The 25437-nt window shown below is 41.7% G+C and overlaps 1 protein-coding gene across 6 annotated transcripts in view; it reads left to right on the forward strand.

Moving 5' to 3' along the window:
- Window positions 1-25437, forward strand: part of CRIM1 (cysteine rich transmembrane BMP regulator 1) — a 194203-nt gene that overhangs the window by 120055 nt on the left and 48711 nt on the right. For 5 of the 6 annotated variants that reach the window (XM_040496503.1, XM_040496499.1, XM_040496502.1 and 2 more), the window contains 2 exons: window positions 1614-1811; window positions 21246-21374. In XM_040496503.1, coding sequence (XP_040352437.1) covers window positions 1614-1811; window positions 21246-21374 — 327 coding nt within the window. The remainder of the gene's footprint in view (window positions 1-1613; window positions 1812-21245; window positions 21375-25437) is intronic. The other variant, XM_040496498.1, reaches the window with a different exon arrangement.

Genomic DNA, 25437 nt, shown 5'->3' on the forward strand with positions numbered 1-25437 from the left:
TCATGCTCTGTCTCTCTCTGTCCCAAAAATAAATAAAAGTTGGAAAAAAAAAAATTAAAAAAAAAAAAAACGTTAAAAAAAAAAACAAAGTCCACCCTGCCTTTATCTGTGCACAGGAAACAGAGGACACAATGCCACGCCACATTCTGTACCTTTTTCTGTCTTCCTACGGTCCTGTTCACTGTCTGAGCTATATTTACCACATAATATTGGAGATCTGAAAATGTTTAAAGTATACAAACTACATTCCTAACATTGAACAATTGTTTATACCAGGGAAATTCTTTCCCGTCTTAGCAATTATTTTAGCCGACATAAGAGAAAGGTGGTTCACTTTTTAGAAGTGTCGTTGTGGATTAATTTTTTTAAAAAGTCACATCAAACTTTTAACCTTCCCAAATGATTTGTTCCCTAGCTGGCCCCAGTTTGTAATAGTTTCTCAAACTACGTAGCAGTTGGTGGTGTAAAAACACAGATAGGAACCTCTGCATAATAATCATAATGAGAGGTCTGGGCACAGATCCGGTTATGTCTCACTTCCTGGAATTCAGATCCAGGCTCAGAGTAGAAATGAAGTATGCAGCGTAATATTTTTTATGAAGAAATTTATAAAGTCTTATCTAGCTCAGGTCTCTTGGCTGCTTCCCTTTCTGGCAGGCTGACTTTCTAAAGCTGTGACTGCATGATTTTAACTTTTGGCGTTCTGACTTTCTTATAACGCCCTGTTACCTCTTTAGACTAAAGAGGACCAAACTCATGAGTGCCTGGTCTTTCCTCCCCAGTCAGCAGCCCTTACTCTTTGAAGCCAGGTTTTACGTGTTTCTGAAAAAGAAAATTGAGTGGTTTATCTGGTTGCTCTCGTTATGATAGTAGTTGGGGATTTTGTGTGCAGTGTTTATGTCCTGGTCAGTAACCTCAGAAAACATTTTTTAGTTTTTAACAGTAGCCTTGGCTACTTTTGTTCCCCATCCTCGGCTGCTGCTTGGCCACCCAGCTCACAGGGAGAAAAATAGCCTAAGTTCATAGCCTTTCCTCCAGGGCACAAACAGCCACCCACCGTATGTCTAAACCAGCCTCGTCTCAGACAAGGCCACAGCAAATTCCTGCTGTCCTCCTCACTGTTGTCCACGTGGACCTCCAGGCACCCCGAGATAGACTTCAGTCCATCCCAGAAGTCACAGCATCGCTCTGAGTTGGACAGGGGCATTATTTCCCCCACTCTACAGGTGGTGAAATTCAAGTATGATTAAACATTAAAGCTGACAACTCAGAAGACCTTGTCAGAGCCTAAAATGGACCTATGTTTTGCAGTCACCAACCCCCAGCTCTGCCCACCGAGTTTTGGAACTTTATGTAGTGGTAACACCTGCACGTTGGTTTTTACACCACAGATCCCCTGCCCTGTCTGCAGTGTCAGGATGGGTGGACATGAACTCGGTATGACAGCTGCTTTTGCATGTCCCCCCTGGAGACCCCTTATGCAGCCCGAGCTTCTGATCACAGCTGGAAAAGAACTGCTGATGACTAGCACCTGGGAAAAATGTCTCCAGGTGCAGGCAGGGATAAGATTTAGAATGCCCTCCATCTCACTCTGAGCTCACATTTTGATTTAGATCCAGTGTATCCTTTTAATAATCCTGCCGGCTGCTACGCCAGCGGTCAGATCCGCGCTCACGGAGACCGGTGGCGGGAAGACGACTGCACGTTCTGCCAGTGCATCAATGGGGAGCCCCACTGCGTGGCGACAGCCTGCGGGCAGAGCTGCATGAACCCCGTCAAAGTGCCCGGGGAGTGTTGCCCTGTGTGCGAAGGTAAGCCTTGTTGACTCTGCTGAGTCCCTGGCGGATGCCTCCAGTTGGATCAGCTTCTGCCAGTATGTTCTTGTTTGTTTTTTATTTCCTCGGGCGTAATGTCTACTTCATGCTGTTACCAGTTGCAGATGATTTTTTTTTTCTTTCCCCCTACGGGCCCAAACTAATCATTTGGGGGCAAGTGTTGCAAACTTGCAATGAGGATGGCCTGGTGTCTCTTTTTTTACTGCTGCAAATATGCTTATCTCGATTCTTTACAATATAAGAATATATACATTTCAGTTCAATTCACTTCAAGCCTAATTAGCCATCCAAAGGTCAACGCAATAAAACAGAATGGGAGATAAGACCCGTGACTCAAGCATAGTGTGTTTGAGTTATGATGCTTCCATGAGCCCAAGAGTCCTGATGGCTAGAAGGAAAGCCTGGAACCATCAAAGGCAACTTGCATTCCTCACTGCCTTCCTTCTGAGCATCCATTCTGCTTCTAGTATCCTGAGGCTTTGACTTCGGTCTTGGCTGCCTGTATTCACTCTTCCTGTTTAATGGAGAGGAGCCCGAGGCATTCTGGGACGGTCTTTCCCCAAACCCTATTCCAGTCCATTTCCCCCGTCCTGGGAAGGTTCTCTGCACCCTTAAGGTAGCTTTAATCCTCTGTCTGTGTCTGTTAGTACAGACAAGAGAGCGAATATTTATACTGACAGATCCAATAGAGAGAATCCATCATTAAGAAGCACATTTGCATAGAAAAATGAACTAAAGTGGATCATGTTGAAGATGGATCCTTCTGGAATTTTTTAAAACAGCTCTTAAGGAACTGACAGGTCTTTTCAGAAATTCAGTTAAGTTGACTAAGTCCTGTATCAAGAAGTCTTTTGCTTCTACCCAGATTGTAAGAAACTCAGACTTCAGAGTTTGCCTGACCAGCTTTATTAACCTCTGAGGGCTTAGAATTATAAAGAACTTAAAAATCATACAAACATTTAAGGGGAGGACTCTGGGTCTATTGACATCACCAGTTCCCTCACCATTATTCTGCTCAGAATGCAGCTGCCACACTCCAAAAGTTTATAGCTTCCAGATGACCAGTTTTGTGGAAATCACCCACCCCTCACACATACACTCCTCCCATCCCCTGAAGGCGGTGTTTCAGCACCGGAAAAAGGAGTGGACAGAAATACGTGTGATGGTATATGGTTTGGCTTTGTGAGAAAAGGCACCTGGCTGAAACAGAGGTGGGAAGACCTTTCCCTGAGAATTTGGGACAGTCCGCTGTTGACTTGAAATCCTTAAGTACATATATGTGCATTGTAGCATTGAGAGAAATTTAAAGCCTAAATATATTAACAAACACTAATCCGTTAACTTCATGAGTCCTGAATTATAAATTGAAAATAAGGCTAAAAAGCTTCTTAAACAAACAACAAAAAAAAAAATAGGGTCTTTTGTCTAAAAGGAAATGAAGGGAAGACAGACCCTTTGCATTCATTAGCATACCTACCATAGTGACAGAGAAGGGAAACTGTTAGTGGCTGGGAATATCTGTGTGTGTGAAAAGGACTGATTTATTTGTACAGCATGTAGATGTTTGGAGAGGGAATGAAAGAGTTTGATCTCACATCTCTGTGGAGGTGTGATCTAACCTTCCACTGTTTGAGAAAAGAGTGATAGTTTTGGTCAGCTGTTAATTCCAAAAAATTTACTAAGAACTTCTGATTGTCCAAATGCGGCACTGGACACAAAGATAAATGAGAGACAACTTCTCGTTAAGGTCAAAGAAAATATTTTAGGCTGTTTTATACAAAACCAAGAGAAAAGGCATGCCCGTATTTAGGTACTGTGTGGTAAGTACCTGATGTCGTCTAATGCACACGCAACACTGTGCTGAAGGCCACATCATTGTGTTTTGAAGATGAAGAAATTAAGGTTGAGTGAGATTTCGGTAATTCCCTCCAAGGTCAGTTGCCGTTATGTAGCAGTGATGGGATACACAGAAGTCCTGTCAGATTCGGCTACGTTCCATCATTTTTCCCACGCCCCCAGATGTCATCTGTTTACTCACGCCCCTATTGCCACTTTTCTTATTCGTCTTTCTTCATCTCTGGCTCTTGGCCCGATGTCAGGGGGAGTGGGGTAACAGAGGAGGAGGTCATTTGTGGTTTGAAATCTACTCCGGGTGTTTCTGGACCCACCCATCTACCCCCCTCCTACCCCACCCTTTCCCACCTGCCCCCCTCCCCTGCCCTGGTTTGAGGAGCTCGGGCAGGGGTGGGGGGCAGGAGAAGGATGCCTTTGACAGTTACAACAGATTTCCTTCCCAAGTCTCGTGTCCAGATAGTCTCCTTCCCAGAACTCAGCACCTTGATTTCAAGCTCTAAGCTCTTCTGCCCTCAATTCCTTGGTTTCTCCTTACAGCACTTTTCTCTCTTCATCCAGCCTTCACCATGCTCCATTTTCTAGTCCTCAGAGAACTCGACTGATTATGTTGAGTTTCTTGTTTTTAACTTAAGTAGTGAGTTTCATATAAGATTATGCTTGCTGTCCAATAACTTTCCTTTTAAGGTGTAGTAGGAAGACAGACAGATTCTTTTTGTTATGGGATCAAAAAAGAGCATGCAACTTTAAGACTGAGTACCAGAAGGTTACATATTAATAATAATAAACTTATAAAATAATATAAGGCAAATGAAACTTATTGCTTAGTTCATAGGACCTGAGAAAGTCTCCGGAACTATTTGAAAACAATTTTTTTCAGCAGCATATTTAAACAGAATTTCAAGTGATCTCAGAATAGCAAAAAGATTAGATGAAGTAAGAAAAAGGGAAGGTGTTAATGTGTAATAATCAGCCACGATTACTTGGAGAAACCAGGAACACTGGTATTTATGCAGTTTGTACAACAGTAAATTCCTCTGTGCACAATTGCATAACAAATGTTGGCCCTCACCCTGTTAGCTACAGTCCCAGGGTACTCAGAGCCTGAAATTAGATGAAAGAGCCCACACAGAGATTGTGGTTTGAGATTCTTTCTAAATAGATTACTGGACTTCCACATATGGTGTATTAGGACCTACAGCTGGGACAAACATTGTTGTGACCATTGTTGTTACTGGAGATCCGTACGTTCCAAGTGACAATGCCATGTGCTTGGTTACTCCTGGAGGACAGGGGAACTAGGGCCCTTCAAGACTAGGCTGTTACTTGATAGCTAACTCAATTCACAAGTACCTAAGTGCTTTTTAAATTGGCACTTAAGTACTCTCATGATTGAGTCTTACCAAGTTATTGTCAACACCCAATTCAGGTATACAGATAAGCCATCCCATTGTGTGAGTCTGTAACTGACTGTATTCTCAGGTTTTGCTCTGCTGGCTTTTCTCCTCCTTTCCTCTTATTCTTCAATCACATGATTTTAGTTTTCTCGCCCTTGTTAAAGAGCTAGGATAGAAGAGAATGGAATAGCGTATGAAGTTTGCAATGCAATTTAAGCGTACAGATGGAAGATGTGTCCTTATCTCCTTAAAAACTGAAAACAGAAAAGGTGGCAGAGTGAGGGCTTCCTCGGCATCTGGCACCGTTTGTGTCCTCTCATTTATAGCCCTTAATGACAGTGGCTAACATTTCTTGCACACCGACAAAGACAACCTGTTTTAAGGGCATCAGCTCCTTTGATTCTCACAACTTTCCTCTGCTAGCCCCATCCTAATGTATCATCACAGAATCCATAGTTAGAGGTCACGTGACTCACCCAAGGTCGTAGAGCTTGAAACTGTGGCCAGTGTGTTCCCAGAGCCCTGGCTCTGGACCGCTCAGGAGTGCTGCCTCTGAGACAGCACACGGCGCTCCAGGTCCACGAGTAGCCTGAAAGAGGCTACTCCCCGACAACCCGGGAATTTATCATATTTTGTAAATCCAAAAGACAGCACCTGACACGTAAGTAGGTGCTCAGAAATTGTTAATGAATAAATGATGAGCGAGTGAGGCAGGGAGGGAGCAAGAGCCTGGAGTAGGAAATCAAGCAAACTCCTCTTACAGACCTCCTCCTGAGCTGAGGAAGGAGGAAGACTCTGTGGGCAGACCCTGGTAGAGGTTTCTGTAACCAGAGCCTCACATGCTGACCCTGAGCAGATGAAGAAAGAGCAACGTTAGAATGCTTATATTTGAGGGGCACCTGGGGGGGCTCAGTTAAGCATCTGACTCTTGGCTCCGGCGCAGGTGGTGATCTCACGGTTCATGAGATCAAGCCCTGAATCCGGCTCTGCACTGATAGCACAGAGCCCGCTTGGGATTTTGTCTCCCTCTCCCTCTCGCTCTCTGCCCCTCCCCCGCGTGCTCTCTACCTGTCTCTCAAAATAAATAAACTTGAAAAAAAAAAGAATGCCTATGTTTGAAAATACACTTTGAGAGTAGGAAGCAAGAGTGTTAGATGGAGTGTGTTTGGCACACGATGGGCCCAGATGTCTACAGGCGAGCTGGACCCATTAGCTTCAAGTTGACCACGCGTCCTCCTGATGAGCACGGAGCTCTCGACTCCCTCCCAGGGCAGCCACAGGGCTCTTTCATCACTGGTTTGTAAACTGTGGTTTATTCCCTATTCAGTTTAGCCCCTGTGTCCAGAGTCCCACAAGGCTAATGCTCACTGGCAAGTTGAATGTACTGCTTTTAAGACCTGCCTTGTTATTTCACTACGTTTTTTTTTAACGTCGCAATTCAATATTGAAAATACTTCAACTTTTTCCCAGTAATATCAGATATAAGTGGTGCCTATGCTGATTCTTAATGTCAGAGGGACCCTAAGGACACAGTACCATTTTCCGTTTTAAAAAAAAAAAAATCTGTTTTATATTTAAAGGTAAGATAGGTGTTGAGGAGGGAAATTTTGGCTACAAGGTATATATGACATGCACTTGATGACCCAATAAGAAAAATGCAAGAAATGTGAACAGGTATGAATGAGGCCAGCCTGACTGCCCCACCTGATGCAAGAGATAAGAATTTCGTTGTTACTTCGAAGTCTTGATGTGGGGCCCAGTCTGCTGTCTCATCTTGGGCTATGGCTGGACCCCACCCAGGTGGCCTCTGTGACCTGAGTGTCCTTCAGGCCCCATGTACACAGTCTCCTGCTGGGAGGATTTGTTGGCTTTGATGACCTGGGGGATTTCAGAGCCAACACCCAGAGTATCACTTATCAAAAATCAGGAACAGCATAGGTAATATTTCATAAGGTAATATTCAACATTATGGCTTAGGTTGCCAGTAAATACATTTCGTCCTTGTGGTTGGGCAAATGGCTAGTTTCTTTCTACTGTTTCTCTTTCTCTGAAACAAGAGCAAATCTGTTTCCTCTCTCAGGATATCAAAGAGTTATTTGTAGCTTATCAAAGCTAGATAACGGGTACATAAGGGTCTGTCCTGTTACTCTGTCTACCTCAGGACTAACAGAAAAAAATCTTTTCCATAATAAAAACTTAAAATGAGTGCTGTTTGCAGAGTTATTATGTGAAACTGAGCTGAGTTTCAGCCAGACCTAATAATTCTGCTTACCTGGAGTAAGCCAGCTCTTCTGGTGGAAGAATAAGAGATTCCTTTGCATTGATTCTTCCTAATTCTCTGAACTTGGGATAACATGTGATTGAGCCAAACAGTCAACTATCTTTCTCCCTGGTACCTGGCTTTCTTAGATCTCTTACTTGGGTAATCCTGATCCTACTTGAGACAGTGTTGAAGAGCATTAGGCTTCTCTTGACCTGTGTGGATGGAGTAAGCCACTGCAACGTCAGCTCACCCACCAGAATGCCTGCTGTGTTCCTCTCTAAAGGGCTGGAGGTCAGTGAGCTAACAGACATAACAGCCTCCTCGTCAATCCTAATTGTATAGGAGCACTATATTCTTTCCCATAAATGCTGATGGTGTCTTTTGAATCAAGCCACGCTTCAAGTGAAATTTCTACTGGGCTGCCAGAAAAGTCTGTACCAGGCACGTATCTGGGTGGGAATTCCTTAAAACGAGAAAAAATGTTTCCAGCCCTGCCCATAATACTTCCTCGCTGAATAGTATCTCAGATGATTAAGCTACTGCTTCTGTGGCACGGAATCAAACATAGTTTGGCTGTCCCAAGAGGCAGCGAAGTCAAAGATGCCACAGGGTCACATGATATTAACATTCTGATACATCAAACAAGGATCAAAACTCAGTTTATGGGTGGTATTGCTTCAGTGCCATATACGATGCTATTATTAGTAGGCCAAGAATAATAAGATACTCATAATATCTCAAAGACCGTTAGGCATGCTCTTCCATCCTTTAACTCTTAAGTGTCCTGGAAACTAGTTCCATAAATGGAAATTAAATGTCACTGTATGGGTTTTTTTGTGTGTGGGGGGGTTTTTTTTTTTTTGTTTTTTTGTTTTTTTTTTATTGACCAAATAAGGTCGTATGTTGGGTAACAGACGCAGGGAACATGACTGTGTGTTGACCTAGGTAGGTATTTAACCTAAAGCATCAGAAATTTTTCCTGGATGAATTTCATAGTGTTGTGATTTTTTTCCTCTGGTAATTTAAAATAGCTTTAGGTATTTCAAATAACATTAGAATGTTATTGTTCGGAGCTGATTGTGAAATGCGTGATTAGAAAAACCTCTGCCTCTGATTTTACAGCTTTTTCAGCGGTCGTAGCTATGAAGCGTTTTCCTGTTGAAGCTCCCTGCCAGGGGCTGTTCTTCACGTCTTCTGCTCTCCACTTCCCATACCTAAAAGGGCATTATTGCTGGGTGTCTCATCCTTTTCCTGCGTAGATAATAATTGAATCTAATAGTTCAGACTTGGGCCTGCTAATTTTCATCTAATCAACAGAGGCAGCAAAACATAGTCTGGAATGCTAACTATGTGAATGAAAAATATTTAGTCATTCTTGAAATGATAGGAATGTTTTTCCAACAAGCTTAAATAAACACAATCTCTACTGAGACTGTGTTAAACTTTTTTTGGATAAGAGACAACTCTTAGGCAACCAAACAGAAGTTAATGAAGGTTATTAAGAAACATGCCCTTCAGAAAAGGCTCATGGACTTTAAAAAGAAAGATCCCATTTGCTTTATGGTACACAGCCATTGACCCTGATGTAGCAGAATTGGTTTTCTTTTAGCTTTTTATCAGTTGATAGAATTCACCATGTTAAGTAATAATCACATTGTCTAGCTCTTTGGAGATTTTCTGCTGCACTTAACTGTTTACCTCCTTTCTAGGGAATGGATTGGTCTCAACACGCCTGGTTTGTTTGTTTGTTTGTTTTTTAACGTTTATTCATTTTTGAGAGACAGAGACAGAGCGTGAGTGGAGGAGAGGCAAAGGGAGGGGGAACACAGAATCCGAAGCAGGCTCCGGGCTCCGAGTTGTCAACACAGAGCCCGATGTGGGGCTCGAACCTACAAACAGTGAGATCATGACCTGAGCTGAAGTTGGACGCTTAACTGTGCCACCCAGGCGCCCCCTCGACACACCTGTTTTAAAGCACCTGACAGCACTTTTCATGTGAAAGCTTGTTTGTTAAGACCAATACAAGGTCCAAGGATAGAGTAGTGAGCTTCTTTTTCAACGTAGCAAAATGTACACATCCAAGTGAGGTGTTTTTCCTTTCAGAATAGTTCTGTGGGAAAACTGTACAGTTCCTGCAGAAATATAGTCGCTCAGAATATTTTTGGTACTCCTCTGTTGAAACTGGCATTGGGGCTTGCAGCACAGGCTTTTGAACGTCTTTAGCTTCACAGACCCCTGACTTCAAAGGTTTATCAGACTCTAGGAAATAGTCAGAGTCATTCACGTCTAAGTCTGGTGAGAAAAAGTGGATGATCCACCTAGGTAAAATCATTCAGAGGAGGCAAAAAGTGACAGTAAAATAAAGGCATTTTGTCTTCTATGACACAGTAATTTGCTCTGAAAGCAACTCCGAAGAGAAGTTTCAAATAGAATTTTAGCATGAATAGCATTTCAGCACAAGCATATAGCCTCTGAAAGTGAGGGCTTTTAGCAATAACACTTATTTGTAAGTATAACTCCTGGTGTGTTTATTAAAAAAAAAAAAATCAATTCACTTACTACGTAGTATTTTTATGACTTCTAGGGGCTAGAAGCATTTATTTAAATGGTCGTATATTACATTTTTCTGAAGTTACAGGTGCTCCATTCAAACATATTTTCAAAAATTAGACTAAAATAGTTTCCCTGTAGAAATAACTCTTTTAAAAGAGGTAGTGATTCCTACACGATTTAATATGCTAACTCTCTAACTCCACTTCTGATTGGACCATTTTTTTTTTTTTTAATTTTTTTTTTTCAACGTTTGTTTATTTTTGGGACAGAGAGAGACAGAGCATGAACAGGGGAGGGGCAGAGAGAGGGAGACACAGAATCGGAAACAGGCTCCAGGCTCTGAGCCATCAGCCCAGAGCCTGACACGGGGCTCGAACTCCCGGACAGTGAGATCGTGACCTGGCTGAAGTCGGACGCTTAACCAACTGCGCCACCCAGGCGCCCCTGATTGGACCATTTTAAACTGTGTCACTGTATGGTCTCAAGTTTATCTTACAAGAACAAAACGATTTCACATTGTTTAATACATGAGGGTTAGCTGTAGAGATCGTGAGTTACCCGGTGAATTAATTGTTCTAGAGGCCCTATTTAGAAGTATTCGCTGTGCTGTGTCTGATTTTTGAAGATAAAATGTCACTCAAGTGTATAAAATGCTGCAATATTATTGTAAAAAAAAAAAAAAAAAAAAACCCTGCAGGAGTGAAATGTCTACTAAAAAATTAAAGAATGTCCTCTGGCCATTTGTGGATCTTCCAGGAGAGGTGGCTGCTGAGAGGGCAGGGGTCCAGACCACACCCACATGTTCTCATTTCACCCCCCAGGTACTCCCCATATCCGTCAGCGTGCAGACTGGGAAATCTGTTACCAGGGGACCCAGCACTGCCACATTTCGGTCCAAGGGTCCTACCGTCAGTTGGATCTAAATTCCATTGGCGATAAGCCATAGTGAACGTTGAGTACTTTTTTGAAATTTGGCAGAAACGGGGGATGGTGATGCCTTGTCATGTCACACAGTTTGTTTTTTTTAATTTGAGTTGAATTATTAGCAGTTAGACCAAATTTTTACCTACCGTTTCTAGCTGCAGAATGAATACCTATTTACACATAAAATTTACACAGTACAATTTTACCTTCACGCCTGAGAGCCTAGCTGGATTCATCATGTCTTTTTGAAACGGAAGCCAGTTTACGTGCAGACCACCGGAGACCCCAGCACTTAGCTGGCCACCAGTCGAAAATAAGAGTCAGTACAAAGCTCCAGCTCTTATTTTGCATCACCGCTGTGAAACACAACCAAGAATCCCCACGAAACTTCTCACACCAACAAGTACTTGGTCCCTGGGTTTGACTTTTCGCCTCGGCTGCTAGGGCACACTGAGAGCCGAGTCTGTGAGCCACGTGACTCTTCAACCAGACAGGACCTCGCAGCATGCTCTCTGGGTGCTGACCTCATCCCTGGCTGCAGGAAATTCTTTTCCACGTAAAATTTACCTTGGCCCTGCATTCCTCACTTTAAAAACATATACATGCTTGATATAACTTGAGGCCGCTTTGGATCTGCTTTGGGATCGGCTAGGTGTATTGAATGCGCGTTTTGGTATGCGGTGCCTGCCATTTGCCTGCGCCTCTGTCTTGCACTGTGGCCCTGGAGCCATTGGTTTGGACGTCAGTGGGAAGACAAGAGATGGTGTTCTTTTTCATCTCAATTGGAAAGCTCTTGCCCTGCATGTCCGCTCCCTTTCTAAACCAATTCAGGGAGTCTCTCTTCCATTAAAAATTTTACCGGAAAAAATGCTTAGAGATAATAATAAACAGTTTGGGGCGGCTCTAAGCCTTGCAGATTGAGAAGGATCAGCAAGTTCAGATCTTTTTAAGATCATGACTCTTTCATGCTTTCTGGGAACCAAGTTTTAGAAAGATTCCATGGAGATTTTAGGCCAGATTAATTCAGTAGGGCTGCTCTACAGTCCTGTAAGAGAGACAGTGAGCATATTTGAGTGAAACGCCCCCAGTGTCATTGTTAAGAAAGTACTGGTTGAACTGTCTCTTACTGTTGACATATGTCTTAGATCACACTGAGATTGATCAAACGAAAATTTGCTCATCAAAGGCAGCTTTTAGAGATGGGTCTTCTGTATCCTCTTGCAACTTAAAAATGGCAAAACCACTGGCAAAGCTATGCAGATACTCCATATTGTAGTGTAATGAATTTGCCCTCCTCCCCAAGGATCCAGCAAGGCCCCCGTCATGAGAGAGGAAGAACGGGGTCAGCCAGGCGCACAGAACCATTGTCTCAACTCACACTGGATAAGCTGATTATGAAGAGATTTCTGTTCTCTTCGAGACACCATGGACACAGTGAAAATGCGGAACAATGATATCAGACTACTACTCAGCAAACGTGAAAGGCGCCAGTGGCCGGTCACTAACACGCTCCAAAGCTTACCAGACCATATGAAAGGATGTCATGGACCGACCCACATCCCAGATGCTTTTCATGTTATCGCTGGAGATAGAAAATGATGCTTAAGTTACAATGGTCAGGGTTCAGAATGCCAAACCAGTTGTCGCACCATTTATCAGCCAAACATTTAAGGCCTGCAAAAGGGCACATAATGCATTTACTCAGCCATCATCTGAGACCAGTTCTAGCTCCAAGCAGGCAGGATAGTCATTAACAACAGTAATTATAGCAACATGTAATAACCGTGTATCCCTTAGAGTTTGTCGTCCCCTCCTTGTGATCTTATTTGAGCCTCGCAGTGATATCGTGAGGTCAGAATAATTAATGGATATTCCCATTTTATAGAACCCCAGAGAGGTTCAGCATCGCATGTAAGGTAATAAGAGCATAGGGACTCATGCTAAATCTCCTGACTCCAAGTCCACGTCCTTGGCATTGCTTCTCCTTAGACCCCATCGTGAGAAGGGAGAGGGTGAGGAAAGTAAGATGGTGAATATGAAAGGACTCGACCATGATGGCTCAGACTCAGAAGCCATTCTTGCTCCTGGCTCTGTTCTCAGTGCTGAGACCCAATGACTATGATTCTGACCTGTTGTGGCCTGGCCTTTGACCCTGTTTCTTTTCCTGAGCCTCTGTCTGGTTCAGGAATTTTGACATTGCTCTATGACCTCCAGGAAAGCCTGTTGCCGCTGCCCAGGGATATGCACCCTCCCCCCCACCCCAGAGGGCATGCGAGCCACTCCCCAGCTGTCTCTGTACCCAGGCCTGCCCAGCCTCGTTCCTGTCCAGGCACTGGGCCCTGACCAGTGGCACTGACGTCCCCACGGAGTAAAATAAATAGGCTCCTCAGCCCCCCCCCCAGGTGCCAGGCACTGGGATGACATCATCAGTGCCCTTGTGCGTTCAGCTTTGGACTTGTCTCTTTTCTCCCTCTGACTCTTGCTGAGCCCTTCGTCCCCTGCTAGTTGTGTTGCTGAATTGAGTGCGTGCCCAGCTCTTTTCAGGACTATTTTAGTAGCACTTCATTCATTTGGCACCATCAGTGAATTGAGGTAGTCACAGACGTGAATTCTCCAGCAAAGCGAAATTTGGGGTGTCAGATTTTATGTTAAGAATTTTGAAGGGAGACCTACAATGCTTTGTATACCTGTGTGCCTTCTCAAGCCAAAGGTACAGGTCATAATTTAACCTATTTTAGGCAATGGAGTATCATCACTGGGTTTCTCAGACTGCTTGGGTTTGGGGATTTTCACTCTGGTTTCACTATTATTAGAGTGTCTGGTTCACAGCAGCATTCTGGTCTAGCTTGCTGCTTGAGAGAAGCTCATTTATTGAGTACCTGTGTAAGGGACCAGCACAGCCATGAGGATCCTAAGGAACTTCCTGTCTAGTCCTCCAAAAGGTAGGAGGAAATTAGAGATTCAGCTTGTTAAGGACAATCTTGAGTGGGAGCCCTTCTTCCTCAAAAAATGTGCTCTGACTTTCAGTGCCCAGATATCTTTTTTTTCTTTTTATTCATTCATTTAGCACGACTGTAGGCCAAGTTCTGTGCTTGGTGCTAAGGTTATAAGCCATGAATAAACCGTTGCTCCTAATGCAGGGACCTTTCCTCTCTGGTCCTTGGCCATTTCCCAGAGGGTTGGGTTAAGATACCAAAATTCTGACCGCCTGACACACCCAAGTTCAATATAGCTCTTGAAATGTGTGTATACACACACACATATACAAGTGTATTTACAAATGTCACATGTTATTTCTGGTTAAAGATTACCAAGATACGTTCTCTAGGAAAATGAACAATAAAAGTAATATAATAAAATATAAGACTAGTATAAAAGATCCAAATTATTCTTGGAATCCAATCATTTTACGAGCTCTCTCAAGTTGAATTCCTGGAAAAAGATAGCCCGCTCTGTTTAAATTTTTTTTTTGATTTGTCTTTTGTGGTCTTTTAATAATAACCTCAGAATCATACTACTGTCTTTTCCTATTAAACATGAGATTGATAAAGGAAGAAAAATATCTCCAACAGCTCCTGGCTCTGTTCTCAGTGCTGAGACACTGAGAAAAAGCATACAAAGTTAATAAATAGGTCTAAAGTAAATATATGGTCCCTTCTCTATCTGACCTTAAAATAATATGAATCTTGGGAACATTTTCACACCATTCATTTTAAAATAAAGAAACTGCTTTGTGATAAGTACTTTAGAAATTACAAGGATGTAGGTGTTGTTATGAGAAATATATACAAAAGAAAAAAGGATCACTAAGTATGTAGTGGCTGAAAGAATTTGAAAACTCCAGTTGTAGATTTTTTTCCATGACTTAATGAGATTTTCCTAAATACACATTCATACCCCATGGAAATCCCCACCTTCCAGATGAGGGAATTTTTGTATCCTCAATCTTTTTCTTCTTCTTGTCTACATTAATAGTTTCCCCTGCAGCTTCATTTGGGAAAATTTCATCTTTACTTCTCTTCCCAGGCAGTAATTATGTTGACAATTTGGTGATTTATTGGACTGGTATTCTGACTGTGGTCACCTTTGAAAAGCGACTGTGGTTAACAGAATGACATATGAAGACACAGCAAAACAGATAAGCTATCTCCTTTGGTTCTGTCTTGTCCAACTTTATCTCCAGTTTTATGGCCCTGGCCAGGCCAACAGCAACTGGTAGGCTATAGGAGACCTGACATATTTAGCCTTAGAAAGTGAGCGAAGCTTTGGAATTTTCCCACATTCATTAGATATTCACATGGCTTAACCAAGTCCAGCCCCAAATAAGTAAATAATTAAATTAATTTGAAAAAAATCTTAAGGAAGAGAATACCTGAAGTAGGTCTGCAAAGATAACTTAATTGTTCATCTTTGCCTCACAACTGAATAAGCAGGCTTGTGAATTTATAGACAAGAGCCATGTAACATTATGCAAGCCATTATTAAAGTCCAAAAGGAAAGGTAAATAAGAGACCGGAATAAACCTCATTTGTTTTGTTACTTCTACTTGAAAATTTTAGCTTACAAAAGAAATGTTAGAATGAATCTGCCTTAAAAAAAAAAAAAAACAAAAAAAAAACAACCTACTTTTTCTAGAAATTTGCCCATATTGACGTTTTTCCAGAAAGACTTCTCTTAGCATGTGCGCACACCCACATGTATGCGTTCACGTGTTCGCAGCAATCAAGGGTGCTGGCAGACAGCTGCTGCCTGCAGCCAGGCGCCCCCAGACCTGCCTCGCACCCGGACTGCAGCAGGGTGGGGCAGGACTCCTAGAGAAGATTGAAATCTGCAGCTAGAGCTAATGACCCCGTGTCCAAGGCGGTGCTTCCGAAGACCCAGAAGGGATGGCTCTGCTTGTCTTCCACAAGTGTCCTTCTCCAGTCACCCACCCGCCCAGACTCAAGAGCTACTAATTGGCTGTCAGCCTTCCCAGGGTTGCTAATCAGAAAGAGTGCTTCACACCTTTCTCAATGGAGATAATTAGTATTATTTGCGGGAGATAAACAGCTCGTAGTAATCAAGGTAGTGAGAAGAGCCTTGTATGCATTATTTCAAAACCAGAAGTTCAGTGGAGTAATACAGATTAGACACCAAGTTAAAAGCATCTATTAACATTTTCATTTAACCTATAGCTGCTCGAAACAGAACAAACTAGCGATTATATAAATTATTTCAGGAGCAAATTCACATGATTATTACACGTTTTAAAATAACAGAAGGCCAAAATATATTCTTTTGTTGTTGCTGTCCCGAGTATGTTAAACTATCTCACAGGACGAAAGGACTGTCATTAAAACTTTATATCAACATCTTACAAGGTTAAATGGGTTTCATCTTCTTCCTTTTCTTTGTGGAGAATTTTCTGTAAAATAAAATAACAAAAAGCAAAAAAGTGGAGAGTTTAGATTTGCTTAACACATTTGTATCTCCTGAATAATCAAATATAATTATTTTACAGTCTAGTACTATGGCCTAGGAGTTAAAATAATGATTTTATTTTAACTTTGTACTCTTGATCGGATTAACTATGACCACAGTGCCTTACCATGTCCACTGAGTAGATAAAATTGCTCCTAAGAAATACTTGAACATCGATGTAAAATATTGGTGGTGTTCTTCAGAAACCTAGTTTGTGAGGCTCTTGGAATCTCAAAAAATATGAATGTTTTCCTGGAAATATTTTTACTAGTAAAGGACTTTTTTGTTGGGCTTCCTGAGATATGAAAAATAGCTATTCCTAAATTTTAAATAAATGTAAAATTAAAAAGCAGTATGTGTTTATGTTACTGCATATTATAGGTTTCCTTCCAGAATTTTGTTCTCTAAGACTTAGGATAAGAATTGGTGACTGAACATCTGGACTCCTGACACAACCCCAAGGGTTCTTGTAAAAATAGCTCTTCTGGACAGTGTGAGGTACTCTGAAAATCATTGAGGAAAACAGGCTGAGGAGAGCAGCGACCCCCACTCAGATGCGGGGTCGGAAACAGCAAGCAAACTGGATGTAGATGTAACAAACACCCATTTTTGTTCTTTATTGCTTCTAGGCTCAGAAAATATTTCTAGAATTCTTCTCCACAAAGAAGCTGTTCCAGGGTTCCCTTTAGAAATAGTTGTAGCCAAAGACAATGAATTCCTGCTGTTTCAAGCCTTCTTCCTTTGGAGGACATTAAGGTATTTCTTTAATTCCTCAGCTGATTCAATACAAGATGAGATGGAATTTCAGGCTGATCCTGTAAGCAGTACTTCTCTGAACTTCCCCTTGCCAGATACCCACGTTTGTGCAAGTGTTTTCTCATTCTCCTCAGTGAGGAGACCCAAGACCATTGCTCTCCTGTGAAAGGGGCCCACTAACACATCTCCGCCCAACGGGTTTGAAGGGGGACAGTTTTCTTTGCTCCATGTGACAGGCACCATTTACCATGATGCATCAGTGTCTCCAAAAGTCTTAGCAAGACTCTGTTCAACAGATAACCCCCAAACCTGCCGAGGGTACAGCATCGCCATCATCCTTCTAGAAAGGCACGTACGTTCTGGACTATGACTTCAATACCGTTTCCCATGTCATATAAGAGCATAGACACTCAGGATTTACATGAGAATCTTCTGGTCTTGGGGCCAAGACTCATCAGGATATCCTCCATATTGAGAACACTGTTGCTCAGAGAAACTGGGAGATAATAGCAGTTCCTGATACACATAGTTAAAAATGCTCTAACAAGCTGCATGCACATTTCCCAAACCTCACTAACACCTCCTCGAGCTTCTCGATGTATATGGATTAGAAACAATCATGCTATGATACCACAATTCTAGATTCTTTAAAATTCCCTCTTCCCACACCAAAGAACTTCCTTGGATAGGAACTTTGCAAACAATCTTGCCCTGAAAGGACTGTAAATGTAACGTTGATTTTAAACGCTCTAATTCAAGATGGTATCCCATGGGTCTCACTTTGGGTTCATTATTTGGAATAAGAAATTGAATTGCAGTAGTCTTTCTTTCTCAAAACACTGCTCTGGTGTTAGTAATAGGACCACTTCAGAGATTACATGTGAGTGTATTGGACTGACTGAGAGAAAAGTCTCAGATCCGTTTATGGTGATAGCAGACTTATTGCTAGTTAACTTGTAGTTGCATATTCCTGTTGTGACATTGTTCTTACAGAACTCTAGTATAGAGAGGGCCCACAGGGTAGGACACTAGGCACTAAAATGTTGAGAGAATGATGGAAGGTAATAGAACGGTAATGCATGACTTCAGATGAAATGTTAGACAGCTAGTTGTCTACGCATGTGTCTCTTACAGATCACCATTTCCTCCAGTGACCTAGGACACCAGCAGTAAGTACCCCCCAGAATCGTGCATCGCCCCCCTCAAAAGGCTTTTAAAATTTGTTCCAGTTTGTACTTGAACAGGAAAACACTACTTACTTGTTAAATGTCCTGAAACGAGATGACAAATGTTAAAATGCTTTCTAAAAACAGTTAGACTTCTGTCTGTATTGAATATATCACAGTGAGTGTTGTTGTATTCAGCCTAGCCTATTGAGTGGAAATTGAATAGCTCTCAAGTAAATTGACAATTTTCATGAGTAAATGGTTTTGTTGAGTTTTTCTGTGTTTTAATATTAAATATTGAGGGAGACATAATTTGAAATGTATATACTTCCCAATTTCTTCCACCTAATGCATCATAAATGAAGGGGAAATACAATGTTAAAGGCAGAAAATTTTTTGCTTCTTGCATTCTACCATATTGTCTGAGTCCTGGAAGACATCCAGTAGGACTTGTTTTATCTAAAATATTTACAATGCAGCATTTCAGGACCAGCACCTACTAAACAGCCCTTCTATGCATTTTCTTTTAACTTATTAAACTGAGCAAAAGCTATTATCCTGAATGTTGTAGGGAAACATGTAGGGAAAATGTTGTATTTCCTCTCCTGGAGAAATTTGTGCTTGATGTACATCCATGACTACACACACACACACACACACACACACACACACACACACACACCCTAGCTGACGAAGCTATTTGGATAAGGTGTGGGACTGTTCAGGTCAGTGTTGCTGTTCTGATCCCCAACAACTCTGTTACTTTTTCCTTTTCCTGTCTAGCCACAGATCACAATTCTGATCTCATCCATTAATCATGATAAGTATCAAAAATAGCATGTACCTCACTATTAATTCTCTTAATAAATCCCTAAAATTCACTGAAAGTAAAATTCCATGATGCATTTCCAGCCTCAGTGTAATCTGCCCGAATATATGTTTTTCCATAATACGTTCTCTAAAGCAAAAGTTTTTCACAAACTTAAGTGTCAGTAAAGAATACAAGCTTTTGTTTGGCCCGTGTAGACACACTCAAAACATTTCGTACCCATCAGCCATTCCCTAAAGCATTGGACAGAGAGTTCAGAATCCAGCCCTGATTTTTGCTCTCATCACCCTAGAACATAGACCTAACCCCTTTTTCTGTGGGATAATCGACAGCATGGTTACTTAAAGGTGATACAGTTCCTCTGTTCTGTCTTAGGTTTGTGGTCAGGATGATGTTGACAAAACATTGGATGTCTTGTGGCTGAAAGCTGAAATGGAATCCTTATTTGGGGTGACTAGTGACAGTAGTGATTAAAAAAAAAACTATATAGTTTTGAAAACCAGAGATGTTTACAGTAAATTTTAAAAGAATGTAAGAAGGCAGCACAGCTGTAATTAATTCACTGTATCTTAAAACTTGCCTCAACTTAGAACTACTTTTTGATGTTTACAGTTACCTGTGAGAAAGGATACTTTAGTGATGGAGGGAAACCAGAAGTTTTACGGCAGTGGAAAGTTTATATAAAAATTTCAGGGAGATGTGCTTCAAACCATGTTGCAGTAAAAATAGAGAATGTACTATACCCTCTTCATACGTATTTGTACTGGGAGAATGCCGATCAAAGCATCCCTTGCGTAAGTCAGTGTTGCCCGCTACCTGTGAAGCGCTGAATCATCGGCCTCTTTTAGCAGATGGATAAAAATTTAGAACTCTTGATCTTAGCAGTGGCAGCTAAAACCCTTATTTTAGTCTCTCTTCCATGGTAACTGGAGATGAAACTTGAGAAGACAGTGTGAACTAATGGATAGAGTGTTGGACAGGAGGTCAGGAACCTCTGTTCTATTCCCAGCCTGCTACTGGGTTGCTATGTAAACTTAGATAAGCCAGTCACCCTCTCTGCACCTCATATTTTCCATTTGTGGAAACATAGGTACAGACATTCCGTACTTAGCTCTTCACAAAGATTGTGAGAACCCGCTTACTCTGAAGAAGTTCATAGTATCTTTTGATTAAAAAGAGGATACAGAACTATGTCTATGGCCCTGTTCCCTTTGTCAGCACCCTTCCCAAAATCTTACGTTATATAAATTGCCCCTTATCCACACTGCAAAACAAGAACCGTTACAGTGGGCCTTGTATTGCACAGAAGCCAAGATTGTGACGTTGGAGCCAGAATGCCTGGGTTCGAGTCTTGGGCCCATCACTTACTCTGTGATCTGGGACATGTGAGCATCCTAGATTTCCACACCCATAAAGTGGGGGAAATGATAGCGCTCCTCTCCCTGGCGTGGGATGAGGCTTGAAGGCGTTTATGAAGAACATTCATTGCAAACATTGTACAGACCCGTTATGCACTTTACATAAGTGTATAATTACTTTTATGACCCAGGACAGTTCATTATTAACATGGCAGGGAAGGTAAAGCTTCACCCTTGGCCTTGGTTCCTTCTGTGCATCTCTTCCCAGAAGGGCTGCTCGCTCTTCCTGCTGACTGCTTGTGTCTAACTCTGCCACTCCCATAAGCCCTGGGCCCCGAGGATAAGTTCTCAGTCCCTGTGATCCATCATATCATCTGTAATAATTGAAGAAGTGTCACATAAATGATAGGAAATCCAGATTTCAGAAGTGTAGCAAAATGAAGAGCTGGTGGACCGTTGGAAGCTATGTCCTGATTTTTTATAGATCGCTCAGAAAACATCAGGAAGAAATAAAAGAGAAGTTGACAATTTACATGGAATTGATTTAACATCTCCCCTCTGCTTTCTGTAGTGGTGACCACGGGGAAGTATTATGTAAGGGTACCAAAAAATACATAAATTGTTCAAATGTAAAAAATAAAGTTTGGGAATTTTCAAAAATCTAAATAAAAATCTTTCTGTTTCAGGGCTTACGAACATTATGAAAGTGTGAAAGCTTAGGGTTTGATGAAAATTATTGATTTTTCTTTTTGCAACTGCAGTAGTGTGTGGTTTCAAAGGTTGAATAGCGTCTAAGAGGTAATCATATGTTTCATTGATTTTTTTCTATTATTATTATTATTATTATTATTAGAACCAACCTACATCACAATTGATCCACCTGCATGTGGGGAGTTACCAAACTGCACGCTGACGGAGAAGGACTGTGTTTACGGTTTCAAACTTGATCACAATGGTTGTCGAACCTGTCAGTGTAAAAACAGTAAGTAGACGGCCAAAGACGGCACTTTTTACTTTTTCTGAGCCTCATGTGATATTGTCAAAGCATATTAGGTGATTGAATATCTCTTTCATTCCTGTTGAGGCATTCCCTTAGCAACCTGAAAGAAGAAAAGAAAAATTTGTACTTAAACAGATGCACAGTCATTTGGGGAAAAAGAGGTTCTCCTTTCTCTTGGTTTTCACCCCCATTTCATTGTGTTCAGATACTCCGCATGTCCCACTGCATCATGGGTGCAGCCCTTAGGCCTTTGGGGTACGGCTTTCCTCTTTCCGACCACCTATCGGCTGTCTCTGTAACACCTTTGCTGGGCTCATGCGATGACAAGGCGGTCACCCACACAGAGGGTGACACAGTCCGTGTGTGGCAGCCGTAATTCTTAGAATGTGCTTCACACTGTTGATCCCAGCTCGCTCATATGTAGATTCCAGTCACGCCTCCAGGTCGTGCGTGACCTCCAAAACTTTAGAGAGCAAGTATATTGCATTGCTTCCAGAGGGGGGAAAAATTGCCCTTCTTGTTTAAAATGATTTTTAATCTTCCTGATTCTTCTAATCGAATAAGCCTTTTCAGTCTTCTCAGCCATTCCACACGTGACACGGGTTTTTGAACTTTCTTAGTCCTTTCCATCTTTTGACATAATATGTCATTTTCCTTATGTAAATGTGTGTGGCCCAGAAACAGATAGAACATTTAGAATGTGGTCTGATCCATGCAGTGCTATTGTGTGGCCTGAGTTTGCATTAGCTCTTTGAATTGCACATTGTTGGGTAATACTGAGTTTACAAGTATAGCTAGCTAGCACCACTGGGTGTCCTTTACATTGGCTGCTGGTAGGTGGTTCTCCATGCGTTCCACATTTGAATATTTGATTTTTTTTAAAGGATACAAATATAGGGCCAAATTAAATAAGAAATTATCCTGAAAGTTTTAAACCATTTTCCAACTGTTTGGAATATTTTTGAATCTTGATAATGTGATAAGCATAACTTACGTGTCCTCACGCAAACTGTCAAACTGGAATAAACTGTACAGAACCAAGGACAGAGCCACACAGCACTAAAGACCTTCCTGCAGAATGGCATTGAACCCTAATCCTCACTCTTTCAGTGAAGTTACTCAGCTAACAACATGTCCGATCATCTCGTGAAACAGTTGTCTGTATCTTACCTGAAATCAAAACGCATTATATTTGCAGCACCCTTTTGCTGGAAATTGTTTGAAACACAAAGTGAAGTGCATGGGGCCTGCCTTGTTCTTCATGAACCTATGCTTGCTACCGGTGGTCATTGCTTTCTTTTCTAAATATCACAAATCATATGTTTAACAGTTCTTTCCACAGAATTTTCAGTCATGAATGTCAAGCTTGGTTTCTGTAGTTTTAGAATCCTTTGTCCCTTTTAATTTTTTTTATTTGAGAGAGAGCGAGCATGAACAGGGGAGAGGAGCAGAAGGAGAGAGAGAGAGAGAGAGAGAGAATCCCAAGCAGGCTCCACCCTCAGCACAAAGCCCCACTTAGGGCTCGATCCCATGACACTGAGATCATGACCTGAGCCGAAATCAAGAGTTGGATGCTCAACCGACTGAGCTATCCAGGCACCCCTCCTCTGTCCCTTTGGAATTAACATTTGGCGACCTCCTTTAGTTTTCTGAAATCTCTTTCCATTCTCTCTGATCTCTCAAACATAGACCATACTTCTATAATAAGCAGGTTCTCCGTGAGCCTTTGGGTGTAATTATCCTGAGCTCAGAGGCTTGGAATTATTTAACGTATATAGATGCTCACTTTCTGATTTATCAGTTATCTTGGGCTTTATGTCTTCTTAACCTTAATTGGTCAATGCCTTCTTCTATAAGAATACTTCTGATGAGGAAGACAGAAAATCACAGTTGAGTAATTCAGTTTTTTTCAGTTGTCAGTGTTACCATCACTGTGCCTGCCTGATGGAATTGGTGCTAAAATGCAGTTTACAGAACCGTTGTTGTGCTTGTGGTTGTTACCACCTTTAAATGTCCTAGAAGCCTCCACTCATTGGGGCTGTCCTGCCTTCATCACCTCCCTTTGGAAAGTTGAGTTCATTAGGGAGCTGCCTTGACATTCACATGTGTTTGCTTCACTGGCCAACGTAGATTTTCTAACATCGAGATCATTGGTATTGTATTGTGAAGAGTTCATATTTTAATACTTCTCAGCTCTCTTGAGCTGCACACCTTTGTGATCAAGGGAGCATACCTAAATTTTTTTCTGAACTTTTTGAAGTCTAAAAATACAGATTTCATTGTGCCTGATCTCCCCACCTACCGCCGTCATCTGGGCTTTGCTGTTTGGAACATGGTTATGCTTATATAAGACCCCCAGCCCTTCATAAGGAACCCTTTGTAGTTAAGCCCAAGGAAACCATTTTCCTTCATTTGTCATTGAAGCAAGTTAAAAATGGATCAGTGGCATTTTGCAAAGTGAGACTGTTAGGAAAATTCTCTTCTGCCTGTCTTCATGTTAGTGTCATCTTCTGGCTTTGTAACAGGGACATGCGTGCACACTACGTGCTGGGAGCCTCCATCACATTAACGTGGAGGAAGAAATATGTACAGGAGAGTGTTCCATTTTGTGTCAACATTTTTTTACGTAGAAATCTTGATCAGCATTCATTATTTGCAAATTTTGTTTGCTTGCAGGGATCTCTGGTCTTTCTTCCTTCCCTTCTCCCTCCTTTCTTCCTTTGCCTCATATGATAGAGCACCTGCTGAGTTCTAGGTACAGTTCTAGATGTTAATGCCACAAACATGAGTAAAATGCAAGATCACCCCTAAGAAGAAACCACCTACAACCAATACACTAATGAAATATCACCATTTCAAGTCAAATTCTTTAACTTAAAAAAGTAAGTCCGATGAAGAGGAAGCTTTGGTCCTATAGAAGAGCCCAGGCACATGCCCACACCAGAGGAGGGAAATAACTGACCCATCTCCCAGGACCACACTGGACACTCAGCAGAGGGTGTTTGAGTGAACAAGCCAGGAGCCATCAGAATTGGGGATGCCTTTGGGCATCATTCTTGTTTGAGATCCCTTTCTGAGATCTTGCTGTTCTGACCACGTATCCCTTTTGTCACACCAAGATTCTTGACCCAGGTCACTCTTCTGCTATCTCACTTGCTGCCACCGTATACCTAAGACCATAATCAAACACCTAGTAGAATTTGTCAGTTTGTCTATATCATACAGAAGTCTAGTCTTAGAGTGAACATTCTGTTCTCACTCCCCTCCCGTTAGCAATCCTGACACCTTAGGGAGCCACACCTTTTAGATGTGAGTCACAGTAAACCAAACTGTCAGACCCTTAGTTGTCAGACTCCTGTGACCGTACATGCCCAGCTGTCCTCCCAGGCTCTTGCGCCAGGTTGACCTGCATCTAGCTGGTCAGGTCAAGTTGCTTTACTTCTCTGAGGCTCTGTGTCCTCATCTGTAGAAGGCAGATAATAATATCTAACTAATGGGTTGTTTTCAGGACCGGATCAATCAGTGAATGCAAAGCTAGCTTTACTCGCTGGCATATGGGCATTGTTACTCTGTTTACAGAAAATGGTAGCTGTTTTATAACAGATCCATTTCTGAGTCAGCCCAAGCCAGCTGAAGTGGAAAGCCCCCAGCTTCCCCTCCTTTGTTCCAACACAGACCTGGCTCTGGTTCTTCCTGCTCTCTGAGGACACTCACACAAACAGCTTTTCTTCTACCTTTTAATTTTAGCAGTTGAATATTTTCATTCTCTTTCACCTGGTTTTAGAAAAAGGAATCTTCCTTGTAGTAAAAGATGGCATAAGTGTGTTTTTTTTTCCATTACAGCTACTTGATAAGTATTGATTTTGTTTACATTTCTCCCTTACATTATTATTATTTATTTATTTTTATTTATTTATTTATTTATTTTTGCATCCTGCTAAAGCCCGTTTCACATGCAGTAGCCCCAACCATTCATACCTAAGTGTTCTGTTAGGGATTAGACCTTGTTTATATAGACCCCTGGCATCAGGATTTCTTAAAATAA

The sequence above is a fragment of the Herpailurus yagouaroundi genome, unplaced genomic scaffold, assembly GCF_014898765.1.
Source record: "Herpailurus yagouaroundi ecotype Mexico unplaced genomic scaffold, PumYag 188, whole genome shotgun sequence".
Classification (NCBI taxonomy): Eukaryota; Metazoa; Chordata; class Mammalia; order Carnivora; family Felidae; genus Herpailurus; species Herpailurus yagouaroundi.